This window comes from Lates calcarifer, linkage group LG17, assembly GCF_001640805.2.
Source record: "Lates calcarifer isolate ASB-BC8 linkage group LG17, TLL_Latcal_v3, whole genome shotgun sequence".
Lineage (NCBI taxonomy): Eukaryota > Metazoa > Chordata > Actinopteri > Centropomidae > Lates > Lates calcarifer.
This window is the reverse complement of record NC_066849.1, coordinates 17932837-17944747: the sequence shown is the minus strand read 5'-3', so window position 1 is coordinate 17944747 and position 11911 is coordinate 17932837. Positions and strand designations below refer to the sequence as shown.

Below are 11911 nucleotides of genomic sequence, written 5' to 3'. Positions count from 1 at the left end.
CTGTCATTAATTGATTAATGAATGAATTAAGTTTGTGTGCTCTCTGCATGCTGCTGTCAGCACTTGTCAAAAAATGTTTTGTGAGGGAAGAATTGCGACTGCGTGACACCACAAGTGAACTGAATGTTTCTTGTGAGACAGAGTTGCATTTTATTGGTTTGTGACCATTGCTGGTGGGTGTTGCATGGTGAGCTGTTTTTTTAGACTCTGTTGCAACACATCTGTCAATGTGTCTTCATTAGCACATTGCAAAATAATATATATACATATATATGTATGTGTGTATACATATATATATATATATATATATGTGTGTGTGTGTGTTGGTCAAAGGCACTTTTCATTGTTGTCTTTTACGTATGGATTGTTATTGTTGTTTTCCATTTGGGTTTAATTGTTTTTATAATTTATTGGGGTTTGATTGCCTCCCCTCTCTTGTTGATATTTCTTTAAAAAAATATTTTCTCATGTTTTTCAGGTAATTAAACATGAATGCCACCCACCATACATCATTGACATCATAAAATACCCTGCTTGATAGTGTTTCCTGTGTAAATTAGCATTTGCATCAGGGTGAGATTGAACTGATTACACAGTATGCAGTTCACTGGACTAGGTTACACCTCTGTGTGTTTTCTTGGTATATTATTAAGCCAAAGCTGTTGTAGTTGACTGTTGATTTTAACATTTTCCTCGGCGTATTCCTTGTTTTTCACAGGTCTCAAAAGCAAATATTGACATTATGATTCAGATGATCAATATGTGGTTATTATTTTTCCAGTTACTGATAGACAACCATATTTTATTCTACTCTGTTACCCCAGCTGGATAAAATTAAGTTTAAGTTTACCTGATCTGATACAGTCACTCCAGAAAGAAGTCAGGCCACATCTGTTTTTGCACTCTTTATTGTACTGAAAATGTAATTTTAAATGGATAAAAATACCATTTTTCCACATTAACCTACACTCAGTAATTCATAGTGACAAAGTAAGAACCTGTTTTTATAAATTTCTGTGAATGTTAAGCTTCGGGTCATTGTTGTACTGGAAGGTGAACTGTCACTGTCTAAATGAGAACAGCTTCAACTCTTTTACAAATCTCTGGAGGGATTAAAAAAAAAACAAAAAACATTTTTCCAAGTGACATCATTTTGTGTTTTGATGGTGGTGGTGGAGAGCGCCTACTCACACATAGCTCCAGAATGTCACACAGGTGTTCAGTTGGGTTGAGATCAGGTGACTGTGAAGGCCACGACGTATGATTCACATCATTTTAACACTCATCAAACAATCCATCGACCTCTCATGCCCTGTATGGAAGTATCTGTGTTCAGGTTTCTCTTTCAATTTGTCTCAGCTCAGCATATGTGTTGAATCTTCTTAAACCCGTCGACTAAAATCTGGTTTTCCAGCTTTTATCCTTCCAGCTCTCAGCAATGTTTTTGCATTTACACCCTCCTCAAAAATAACAGAACCTGCAGGACAATATCTCAGCAGCATACAAGCAATGACCCTAAGGAACTTGCTCCAATGCTTAACCTGAGACCACGTCCAAGAAGAGAAGAACATCGGTTACTCCAGACATTGATTAAGTTCTTCGCCCCGCTGTTCCCCGAGCAAACCATCTGCATCTGGAGCAAGTATCCTCCATCTGTAACATCCTTTACATTTGTCAGGTATTGCTGGCTGTGTCATTGTAGACAGTGACATTTAAACATCCAGTAACACATTATACTGAGTGTTTCTGAGAGTTTTATCATCTGTACTATATTATGAGTAAATAACCACGGAAAAATAAGGTCCAAATAAAGTTTAGTTTCGGTATTTGCTAGCTTTGCTTACACCCACTCTACACCTCACTGTGAGGAAGTGAGATCACACCATAACATACTTTATCTGTGTGAGTGTGTGTGAAATATACAAGAAAGCAGAACATCAAAGTGCTGTGCTGTTCTTCTATTCATAGATTTAACACGGTTTGTCATACATCAACATATTTAATTTGCTCTTTCTCAGAATAAAATTATAGAGCCCATGGCTGCTAGAATCATCATCATATTTTGTGGTCAACTTTACTTCTACTTTTAGGGGATGTTATATGTTGCCTGCTGTGCTCAGTCTGTGCTGTTTTTAATTTAGTCTGTGTTCTATAGAAAGACCAAGGGGAAGATGTTATCAAACTTCATACGTATTGTCAGAATGGGGTTTGCCACAATGAGCAAGCAGCTGAGGAAGACAGAAGTTTACATCAAGTGGAGCAGTGTGTATAGCTGTTAGTATTCTTTATAATATATGTTGAGTTACACTATCCTCCTCCGCTACACTATTAATGTACTATAACAGATTTTTAAATCGTTTCATCCAACTTCGATACAAAAATAATCAACAGTCGGATAAATTACAACATATGCATACATAGAATCTACACTGTATTGCATGCACAGACAAGAATCAATGCATCAGGATTCATTGTGCAACTACATTACATTTAGTTCTCTTTATGAGTTTAATGATTTCTCTGGCTGCCTTGCCTTAGTTTCGTCACTGTCCTATCATGACTTTTTTCCAGCAGGACAGAGTAAATAGATGTCCGTCCTGTAGGTGTGGTTATTTTGGTCAGTACCAACTCATAAAGATTCAAAGGGGAGTTCAAAACTTTCTCATGGATGTTGAAGTAAGGTTATATAGTAAGTGGTAATGTGTACTGGGTATTTGATGCAGTTAATGTAATAATGAGATCCTAATATCAGCAATAATGTCATGGGAATGTAGATTAGAAGGCCAGAGTGCTATTTAAGCACTGCAAGCAGAGATTGAAGAAGTATTCAGGTGCACTCAAGAAAAAGTACCACTACTGCAGTGTGAAGTATTAAAGGTATAAGTTGCCTGTTATAAGTTGAATGGCCTATGTCATGTTACGTTACTATATATGCAACAAATACAGAAGGCAGCATTTAATGTTACACCTGTGTGTTGTGGTGGTGATCATTTAAACTAGTAATGCACTTTTCAGTATTTAGTGTGTAATAATTCATCATAATTTATATGTTCACAACTATTTGAAAAAAAAAAAGGATTTCAGCTGTGAAATGATGGTATGGGGTAAAAAGTATATTTTTAATTTAAGCAGCATAAAATGCAGACTAGTATCTCGAAACTGTACTCAAGTGAATGTACTTAGTTACATTCCACCTCGAGTGTAAGTAGCCTACTAATATCAATAACTCCAGTTATAATAATACATTTTATTTTTATTTAATAATCTAATAATGTATATAAAAAGGACTGATTATTTTACTTATGTTTTTTTATGTCATATATTTTCCATCGATTCCTACATGGACAGATGACGCTGCGTGAGTTCTCTCGCAGCTGCTCTTATCACCAGAAACAGACACCGCCCAGCAAGCGCAGGAAACATCACCCCTGAGGACAGAGACATGCTGCCTCACACTCAACTTATTAATAATCTTTGTAGCTACAGAGACAGAGACAGAGACAGACGAGAGGATCGATCTTCCTCTAACAGTGAGTACACGGTCAAATAGACAAACCTGTTTTATTTAATGCTGTTTATCCGGTAGCTGTTCGCTCCTCCTGGGAAGTGAGTTCCCATTTTAAAGTAACGGGAAACATCTCAGATTCGCAGCTGATTCCAACATTTTTATTCTCGGCTTAAAACCTCAGTCGATACGTTATCCCGTATAATGTGGAAGCTACTTGACTGAATGATGTACTCACAAATGGCGCACATAAAGTGCTCGTCAGTCATTATCAGATGAATTATTATCATTATTTTGTAACTTGTTTTATTCCTTTTTTAAAATAGTAAACCAGTTTATTTTATTCTTTTGTCTACAGTCTATAACGCGCATACGTCATTATGCACATAGTCCGTTATGTCCGTTATATGTAAATGTAACTTGATCCTTCAATTTTCGATGCCGTACCCAATATGTTATGGGTACGGCATCATATATGAGAGAGTCAATCTCCTGACCACAGACTGACGTACAACGTCCTGATCGAGCCTGCAATACAATAAATGTTTTATGAGTTTGAATGGCCGTATGAATACGTCCTTGAACTTGAATAAGTATACTGTTTTCCATTAGAAATTTGAAAAAGAAGCCATTGTTTGTGGTAAACCTTTGATGCCACAAAAAAAAAATCATGGCTTCACACGATGGTCAGCGCTACATTTGTTTCGAAGTTTTGGACTGGTATGTACTGCTTTAACTGCTGCTTTAACTCAGCTTGAATTATTCTTCTTAACTTTTTGTAGAAAATGAAGATGTCAGGTGTCATGGTGCAGCTGCTGCAGGGTCACTCAGGTTTTTTTTATTTTTTTCATTCATTTTTATTCGTGTTACATTTCAGTTATTCTTGTGGCTGTGACTTCATAAAGGAATGAGAGATAGTTTTTTCCACTCTCCTCTGCAGCCTCTCACAAGTACAGTAGGATTCCCAGAAACAGAAACCGACAGCCAATTCTTTTCCATGTCATCCAGGTAATTTAGAATTTAGGGTATAAAAATAGTATAAAAATATTTCAATTTTAACCATGATGCACCAGAGCTGTTTGAAAATGAAGGACAAATCTCAGCTCTAGTTCCTCAGCAGAATATCAAGAAGTGAAAGAAAAATAACATTAGGTCTGTCTCCCAGGAATTCAAATCAGAAGGGAGGATAGCATACCTGAGAGGTTTAAGTATTAATATAATTCATATAAATAATGCTTAAAGCCAGAATGAGCTCCTGATCAGAGGCCAGGTATCGAGTGATATGTATTCACCAGACAATAGATTTTATATTAATAGCATAACGTACTTGGATTTTTATTCAATAATCAGTCACTCAGCATTGCATAGATCTGTAAACTGTATGGTAAACTTCTAACAAGGCTGGTTTGTCTGACAATATTCACAATGCTGTGCAATGCTGAAATGTTCAGATGCTTCAAGGAAAAGCAGAAAGACAAAAATGGAGAAAAAATGCTCCGGAAAATATTCAATTACAAGTAACATCCTGCAATCCAAAAAATTACTTTACATTAAAAATGGACTTTAAATCAGTTTCTCTTAAAGTGCAGTATTATTACAGATATGAAGCTTAGCGAAAGTTCAATCAGGGAGACTGTCTATCTGCACTGGGCTGCTGACTCTCAACTGCTTCCGGTTATCTCTAAGCCCCACCCACTAATTCTGTTTTCATCCAATTACAACCGTCGCTCATCTAGAGCCAATCACCTGTAAGTTGTATCAGTTTAAAATGTTCTCTCTCTCTGCTGTCATTCAGCTGTCATTTCAGCATCGCGACGTTGTACGACCCACCTCCCCCACGTTTCATCTACCCCTGATTAGAAGTCCCCTCACAGGAAGCCGTCCCAACCTCAGGCCTCATTCCTCCCCCATGTCTCTTTCTCTCTGTGTCTTTCTAAACCCAACCGGTCGAGGCAGATGGCCGCCCACTCTGAGTCCGGTTCTGCTCGAGGTTTCTGCCTCTTAAAAGGAAGTTTTTCCTTGCCACTGTCGCCTAGTGCTTGCTCATGGTGGGAATTGTTGGGTCTCTCACGCAATAGCATAAGAGTCAGTCTATGCTCTATACGAAAAGTGCCACGAGATAACTTCATTCATGCTATAAATACTTGTCCTGACTAAGCCTTACTTACCATCACCGCCACCAGGTCTAGGTTTCAGGGAGGTAGTTTCCTATATCGGAAGCACCACTTAAAATCTGAATGCTTCCCATGGGGATCTACTTCCTGCTGGGGTCTAAGCGCCAAAACTCTGTTTCTCTCGTGCACAATAAAATTCTATTCTAATCCAGATTTGTGCACGTTTTTCTCTAAGTCTCTCCTGATTGAAATGTACTTGGACTATCATATACATCATATACTCAACAGAGTCACTCCTGTCAGTGTCAATCTGTAACAATGCATCATATATTTATACTAATTAATTGTCCAGAAGGATATGGCATTTAGTTTACAGTCATGTTTGATAAAGATGAGTATATTCCTCACATCTGACATAATCTGCTTGAAAAGTGACTAAAATGATTATTTGGTCATTACAACAGCTGCCAATTAATTTTCTGCCAATCAGTGATACATTAATCGACTGATTGTTTCAGCTCTAATATCTGCAAAGTAACTAATAGCTACAGATGTCAGATAAATAAAGTGGAAGAAAGTACAGCAAAATAATAGTCCAATACTTGAACAATAAGTACAATACTTAAGTAACCGTAAACAACAGGTTGTTGATTTAGAGAATGTTAAGTTTTTGTTGTGAATATTAGATATAACAACTTAACTCTGCAGTCATGTTCAAGCTGTAAAATATTTAATTAGGTGTCTATTGATCAGTGTAGGTGAGTGACCTCCTTCATTCCAGTCAACATTTTGATAAGTGAAACTTCATGGAAACTAATGTGAATTGCTGCATCATTTAGAAATGATGACATCACGGAAAACATAAAAGACATGCAGTAGAGGGAAGAAGCACTACAAACACATAGATCCTCACCAACATGAAAAACATCCTGTGTACTTTTAAGACCTCTGACAGGCTTAATAAAAATTATGTAGTATAGTTTTATAGGCACTACTCAGGCTTTCTTCCTGACTGGTTGTGGTAGATTTTAAGGCATCATACAATCGCTCAGCTGTGTATTTTACTGCATGATTTCCTCATTCTGAGTAACAGGGTGAGGCTAGTTTTGTGTCTAGGCAGGTCATTTTACAGTAAATGTTTAAGTTGAGTGGGGAGTTTCCCTTTTTTTCCTCATCTCGCTAAATGAGCATTTCAGTTTGTTTTAATGACTCAATGTCTGGCATCACCTATGTAACATATTTCACCCATGACAGCGAGGAGACATGACAGCATTTGTTTTGTTGCCACCCATCCCACCCCATGTAACAGTGCAGCATGTGAGGATTCTGCAGACAGATGCCAAGCCACCTCATGTCTGCTCTGAGGCTCAGTCTGCTCGCTTCTGTTTGCCTCTGCCTGCTGTTCAGAGCAGTAATGTCACAGTGCAAGTGGGGCTCAAAGAGGGGTTATATACTGGCACTAGCACATGTTTTAGTTTATGGGCAGTCACCCTGTCTGTGTCGCACAGGTGCTTCAGTTCTCAAATATTAAGCTCCAGTGTTTCTGTTATTCTGTATTCTTCTTTGATGCATTGTTTTCCAGAAAGATCAGCTTCATGCGATCAGTTTCATATTGTGTATTTAAAATTATGTACTACTACACAATCTATATTTCCTACTTTAACTCTAAGGGCCCTATTGGCACAAAGTGGCTTCAAGTGCAACACCAAGTGTCTTTGCTACTTTCAGACTGACAGTGTGTCATTTTCCCATCCTGTGCCCATGTTGTGATTGGGTGCATTGTTGGTGCATTGATATTTTTAGGCAGCAGAAAGTGATTCACAATTCACAAATGCTGCCTGGATCAGTTTGGATTTAAATCCAATACTCAGTTATCTTTTTGGTTTTTGCTTGGTCCACAAACACTGATATCATCAACGTTAACTTACCTGAGTAATTAATATCTAATTGGTCATACCAGTTATTTTGTATCCGAATGAGATATGTTGATCTAAAAAAAATGTTTTCTTTTGTCACTGCAGAGTTTCAAGGATGAGAAACATCAGAGCAAGAAATTTCTTGCTGGCAGGAGCTGTTGGTCTGTTAGTCCTCCACCTCTGTAAAGATTTTATCGACCACAAAACCATTCGCATAGATGTTAGAGAGGAGAACAGTCATATAAGGCAACCCACGACAGAGAACTCCTATGTATACTCCTGGCCAAGTTGTCAACAAAATATGTCTGCTGCCAACATCTCAGGCTTCAGCTCCCTTCCTGGTGGTATAAAAGACTTCCTCTACTATCGACACTGTCGTCATTTCCCCATGCTCCTGGACCTTCCTGACAAATGTGGAGGAGTTGATAAATCTGCAGACATCTTCCTTTTACTGGTCATTAAAAGCTCCCCTGTGAACTACGAACGGCGAGAGGTGCTGCGCAAAACCTGGGCTAAAGAGAGGTTACACAATGGTGTGTGGATCCGGAGGATCTTCATCTCAGGAACGATGGATTCTGGATTTGAGAAAAAAAGACTGAACAAACTGCTTGAACTGGAGCAACGTGAGTACAATGACATCCTCCAATGGGACTTTAGTGACACATTCTACAACCTCACCCTGAAGCAGGTACTCTTCCTCGAATGGATGGAGAGAAACTGTCCGAAAGTTCGCTTCCTGTTAAATGGTGACGATGATGTTTTTGCCAACACAGACAACATGGTCGATTATCTCCAGAGCCTCAAGGACAATGATGGAAGCAAGCACCTGTTTACTGGCCATTTGATCCAGAATGTGGGTCCCATTAGATCATCTGGGAGCAAGTACTTTATCCCAGTTCAGGTACAGGAGTCAAATTCATATCCCCCCTACTGTGGTGGTGGGGGGTTCCTCCTGTCTGGACATACAGCTTTGGTCATATACAACATGTCCCAGTCCATTACCATTCTTCCCATTGACGATGTTTACATGGGGATGTGTCTGGCCAAAGCAGGACTGAGTCCTGTTTCCCATATGGGTGTGAAGACCGCAGGACTGCACATTCCCTCCAGCAAGCTAGATGCACATGATCCTTGCTATTATAAAGAGGTTTTACTGGTTCACAGATTCCTTCCATCTCACATGTATCTCATGTGGCACAGAATACACGACCCCAATCTGAAATGTGGTGCCTCAAAGAAATTACTTTAGCAGCATTACACTGTAACTTATTGGTGGTAGCAGCGCTTGTTGACACTTTCGTCTCCTGCACCTGCTGTGAGTGCAGGCATGATTTTCTTACTTCTATGATGGGAAAAGGTTTGAATTGTTTTTCTACCAGTGGTCAGTGAACTTTTTTTTATTCTCAGTGTTATTAATGTGGATGAGCAGTCAGCCAGACACACATGGGGACACTGGGGTCAGGGTCAGACATAACCACAAGTTTGAGAAACTGATTTAATAGTGTGTTTTATCTGCTCTAAATTAAGCTACAAACATTAGCATGTTGAGCTAGTTAGTTTGCAGTTTAGCCTAGCGATACCTCCAGGGGCAAGGAGCATTTCATATTTTGTGAAGTCACATCCTTAGTTATGTTGAAAAAGAAAAGAAAAAGGTATGAATCTTTATCCTCAGTCTTTGGATGATATAGCTACATACACTACATCTCACTCACTTTATAAGTCAGCTGGAAACATTTAAATGTCTTCCAGTGGCAAGATTCTCAACCAGGCCATGGACTTAACATTAGTTTAATGCTACCTACAGCAAATAAAAACGGATAGTGGTGGTTTTCATTTCAGCACATATGATCAATGAATACTGGCTGGAGAAAAGCCAGATTTTATCTTTGTCTGAAATCCAGGATCCATTGGTTGTTATTTTCAGTCATTTCAAATGGTAAATTTCACATTGATGATAAAAAGTAGTTTCTACACAGTAGATATTTGTTGAAGATCACAGATTGTGTCAGTGTATCTGTGGGTGTAACGATGACCTCATGTGGGAGAGTGTGTTTTGTGTATTATATATTTATGTAATCTCCATCAGCTGGTAGTGTAATAGTGTTGTGACTAGGGCCGGATATTGAGCCACAATTCTGACTACCAACTAAATTGTGTCCATAGCATATTGTCCCAAAACCTGTCATGTTGGCACCGAATACTTTGTTGTCACTTTGCTCACTGACTTCACTTGAATTATTAATTATGTAATTTTTAAAAGTGTATTTATGAAAGCTTGTACACTTGTTCCTTAGCTTTATGAATGACTAGTTCAGGTATAATGTGGTGTCCAAGGTCTTACAAAAATATTTAAAATAATTCCTCAGGGCTTGTAAGCAGGGCAGTTTTCTCTCTTTTTTAAATTGGTATAGCCTGTATATTTGTGCCTTACATCAGTGCTTCTCAATCAGAACTGTTATAAAAAATAAATAGAATAAAAAATAAATAGCAAAAAATATGTTTTGCAGGACTAACATTTATGTACTGTCAGATACAACAATTGTAATCAGGTGTCACTAATAAAGGGGTCACTGGGTTTCCAGTAAGGATTCACATGTAAGATTACTCTATGCTTTTACATTGTTCGAGTTGGAAAAAAGTTGATTTCCCTGTTTTAGACATTAGTCTATTGAATATATGTGGGAGCTTCAAAAAGTTTGTGGAAAAAGTAAATAGGTAAAAATCATACACAGGGAATTTGATCTCAATGCACCTGTACGTTCTCACACTAATGTGTCATAACTTGAACCCTTAAATGCATGTTGCAATGCAAAAATAAACATCATAACTTAAACCGTTTTTTCAAACTCTCCTTTTTCCATGAAGCCTCCTCGTATACAGACATGTCTTAATCTATTTTATTTCAATGCTGCTAAGAAGAGGATATATATTGTGATATTTTGTAATTAATCAGCTTTGAGATGATATTGTGTCCTGCATATCACAAAAATATATTTCATATAAAAATATACATACACTTTTCTGTGTGGAGTTTGCATGTTCTCTCTTTGCCTGTGTGGGTTCTCTCCAGCTACTCCGACTTCCTCTCACAGTCCAAAGACATGCATGTTAGGTTCATTGGTGACTATAAATTGCCCGTAAGTATGAATGTGAGTGTGAATGGTTGTTTGTCTATATGTGTTGGCCCTGTGATGGACTGGTGATCCATAGAGTGTGTACCCCACTTCTCACCCAAGGTCAGCTGGTATAGGCTCCAGCCCCCCCTTGACCCTTAACGTATAAGTGGTATAGATAATGGATGGATATATTGGTCATTGTATTGTGTTCTTTGACTTTTTCAGGGCACACGTGATGGAGATTGTCTCTCTGAATGTACAATTTAAGTGTCTTTATTTATTTTCTCCAAGTTTTTTAAAAGATCAAAAAACTGCCATTCTCCCTCCTCCATGACACCTGCCTGCTGTGCTGTTGTTTTCTGCCTTTTCAGTATGAGTGAGTTGTGCGTGGTGTGTTTTAGTTTTATCTGTGGACCCTCACTCTCACCCTCTCTTGCTCTCTCTCTCTCTCTCTCTCTCTCTCCACACACCTGCCCATCATTGGAAATCAACACACCTGCCTGCTATCAAGCCGTCACCACACCACTATAAGAACCCAGCACCAGCAACCCATTCCTCACTAGATTGTTGGTACTATCTAAGTTTTTTGTTGTTGTTGATCTTGTTGATGTGCTCCCCCCAGAGAATTTGCTTATTCTCTATATTTGTTAGTTAGTCTTTTCTGCCTGCCCGTCTGCTTTATCCCTTTATACTCGTCCTCCTTGTCTTCAGTCTCACCTGCCTGCCAAGCCCGCCAGACTGCTCTTTTTCTCGGAATCCCCTTTGCAAAGCTTCCTGCTAGATGACTACCCCTCACCTCAGCCCCAAACCCAGTCTGTCACCATCATTACAGACTGTGTTGAAGACAAACTTTTCACCTTACCTGTTTGTCTTTTGTCTACATTTGGGTTCAGCATTGATCTGTGACAGAAACAGAGCATACCCCCAGCATTGCACACAAACCAGAGATTCTTGTGATTCCATTCATTCATTGAGTGATTTGTCTACCTATGGACACACATATATACAAATACATAAAGTGGATATATATGTATTTACACACATCCTGAGGGCGAAAGACCTGTGCACATTCCAACACCTTTAGGTTAGTTTTTGCAAGAGACTTCAAATGAAAGTAAATGGATGAGCAGCACAGATTAAGGACCTGGGCCTCTTTGTCGTAACACAACCAGCATGTATGAAATTCCTACTGCTTTGACAGCAACGATTCAATTACCAGCTAGAGAACATGAAGTGTCTCCTCAGTTATTCTGCAAAAGC

General features: G+C 38.6%; 1 protein-coding gene across 1 annotated transcript; it reads left to right on the top strand.

The window, feature by feature from the left end:
* Positions 1-3387: 3387 nt before the first annotated feature.
* Positions 3388-10368, top strand: LOC108881192 (N-acetyllactosaminide beta-1,3-N-acetylglucosaminyltransferase 3). The gene is made up of 2 exons (XM_051077502.1): positions 3388-3530; positions 7641-10368. The coding sequence occupies exon 2, from the start codon at positions 7651-7653 to the stop codon at positions 8782-8784; it is 1134 nt and encodes a 377-aa protein (XP_050933459.1). The 5' UTR covers positions 3388-3530; positions 7641-7650; the 3' UTR covers positions 8785-10368.
* The last annotated feature ends 1543 nt before the right edge of the window (positions 10369-11911 follow it).

What these genes read in the sequence shown, in the direction of transcription:
- LOC108881192 (XM_051077502.1), top strand. Translation starts at nt 7,651, where the DNA reads ATGAGAAACATCAGAGCAAGAAATTTCTTGCTGGCAGGAGCTGTTGGT.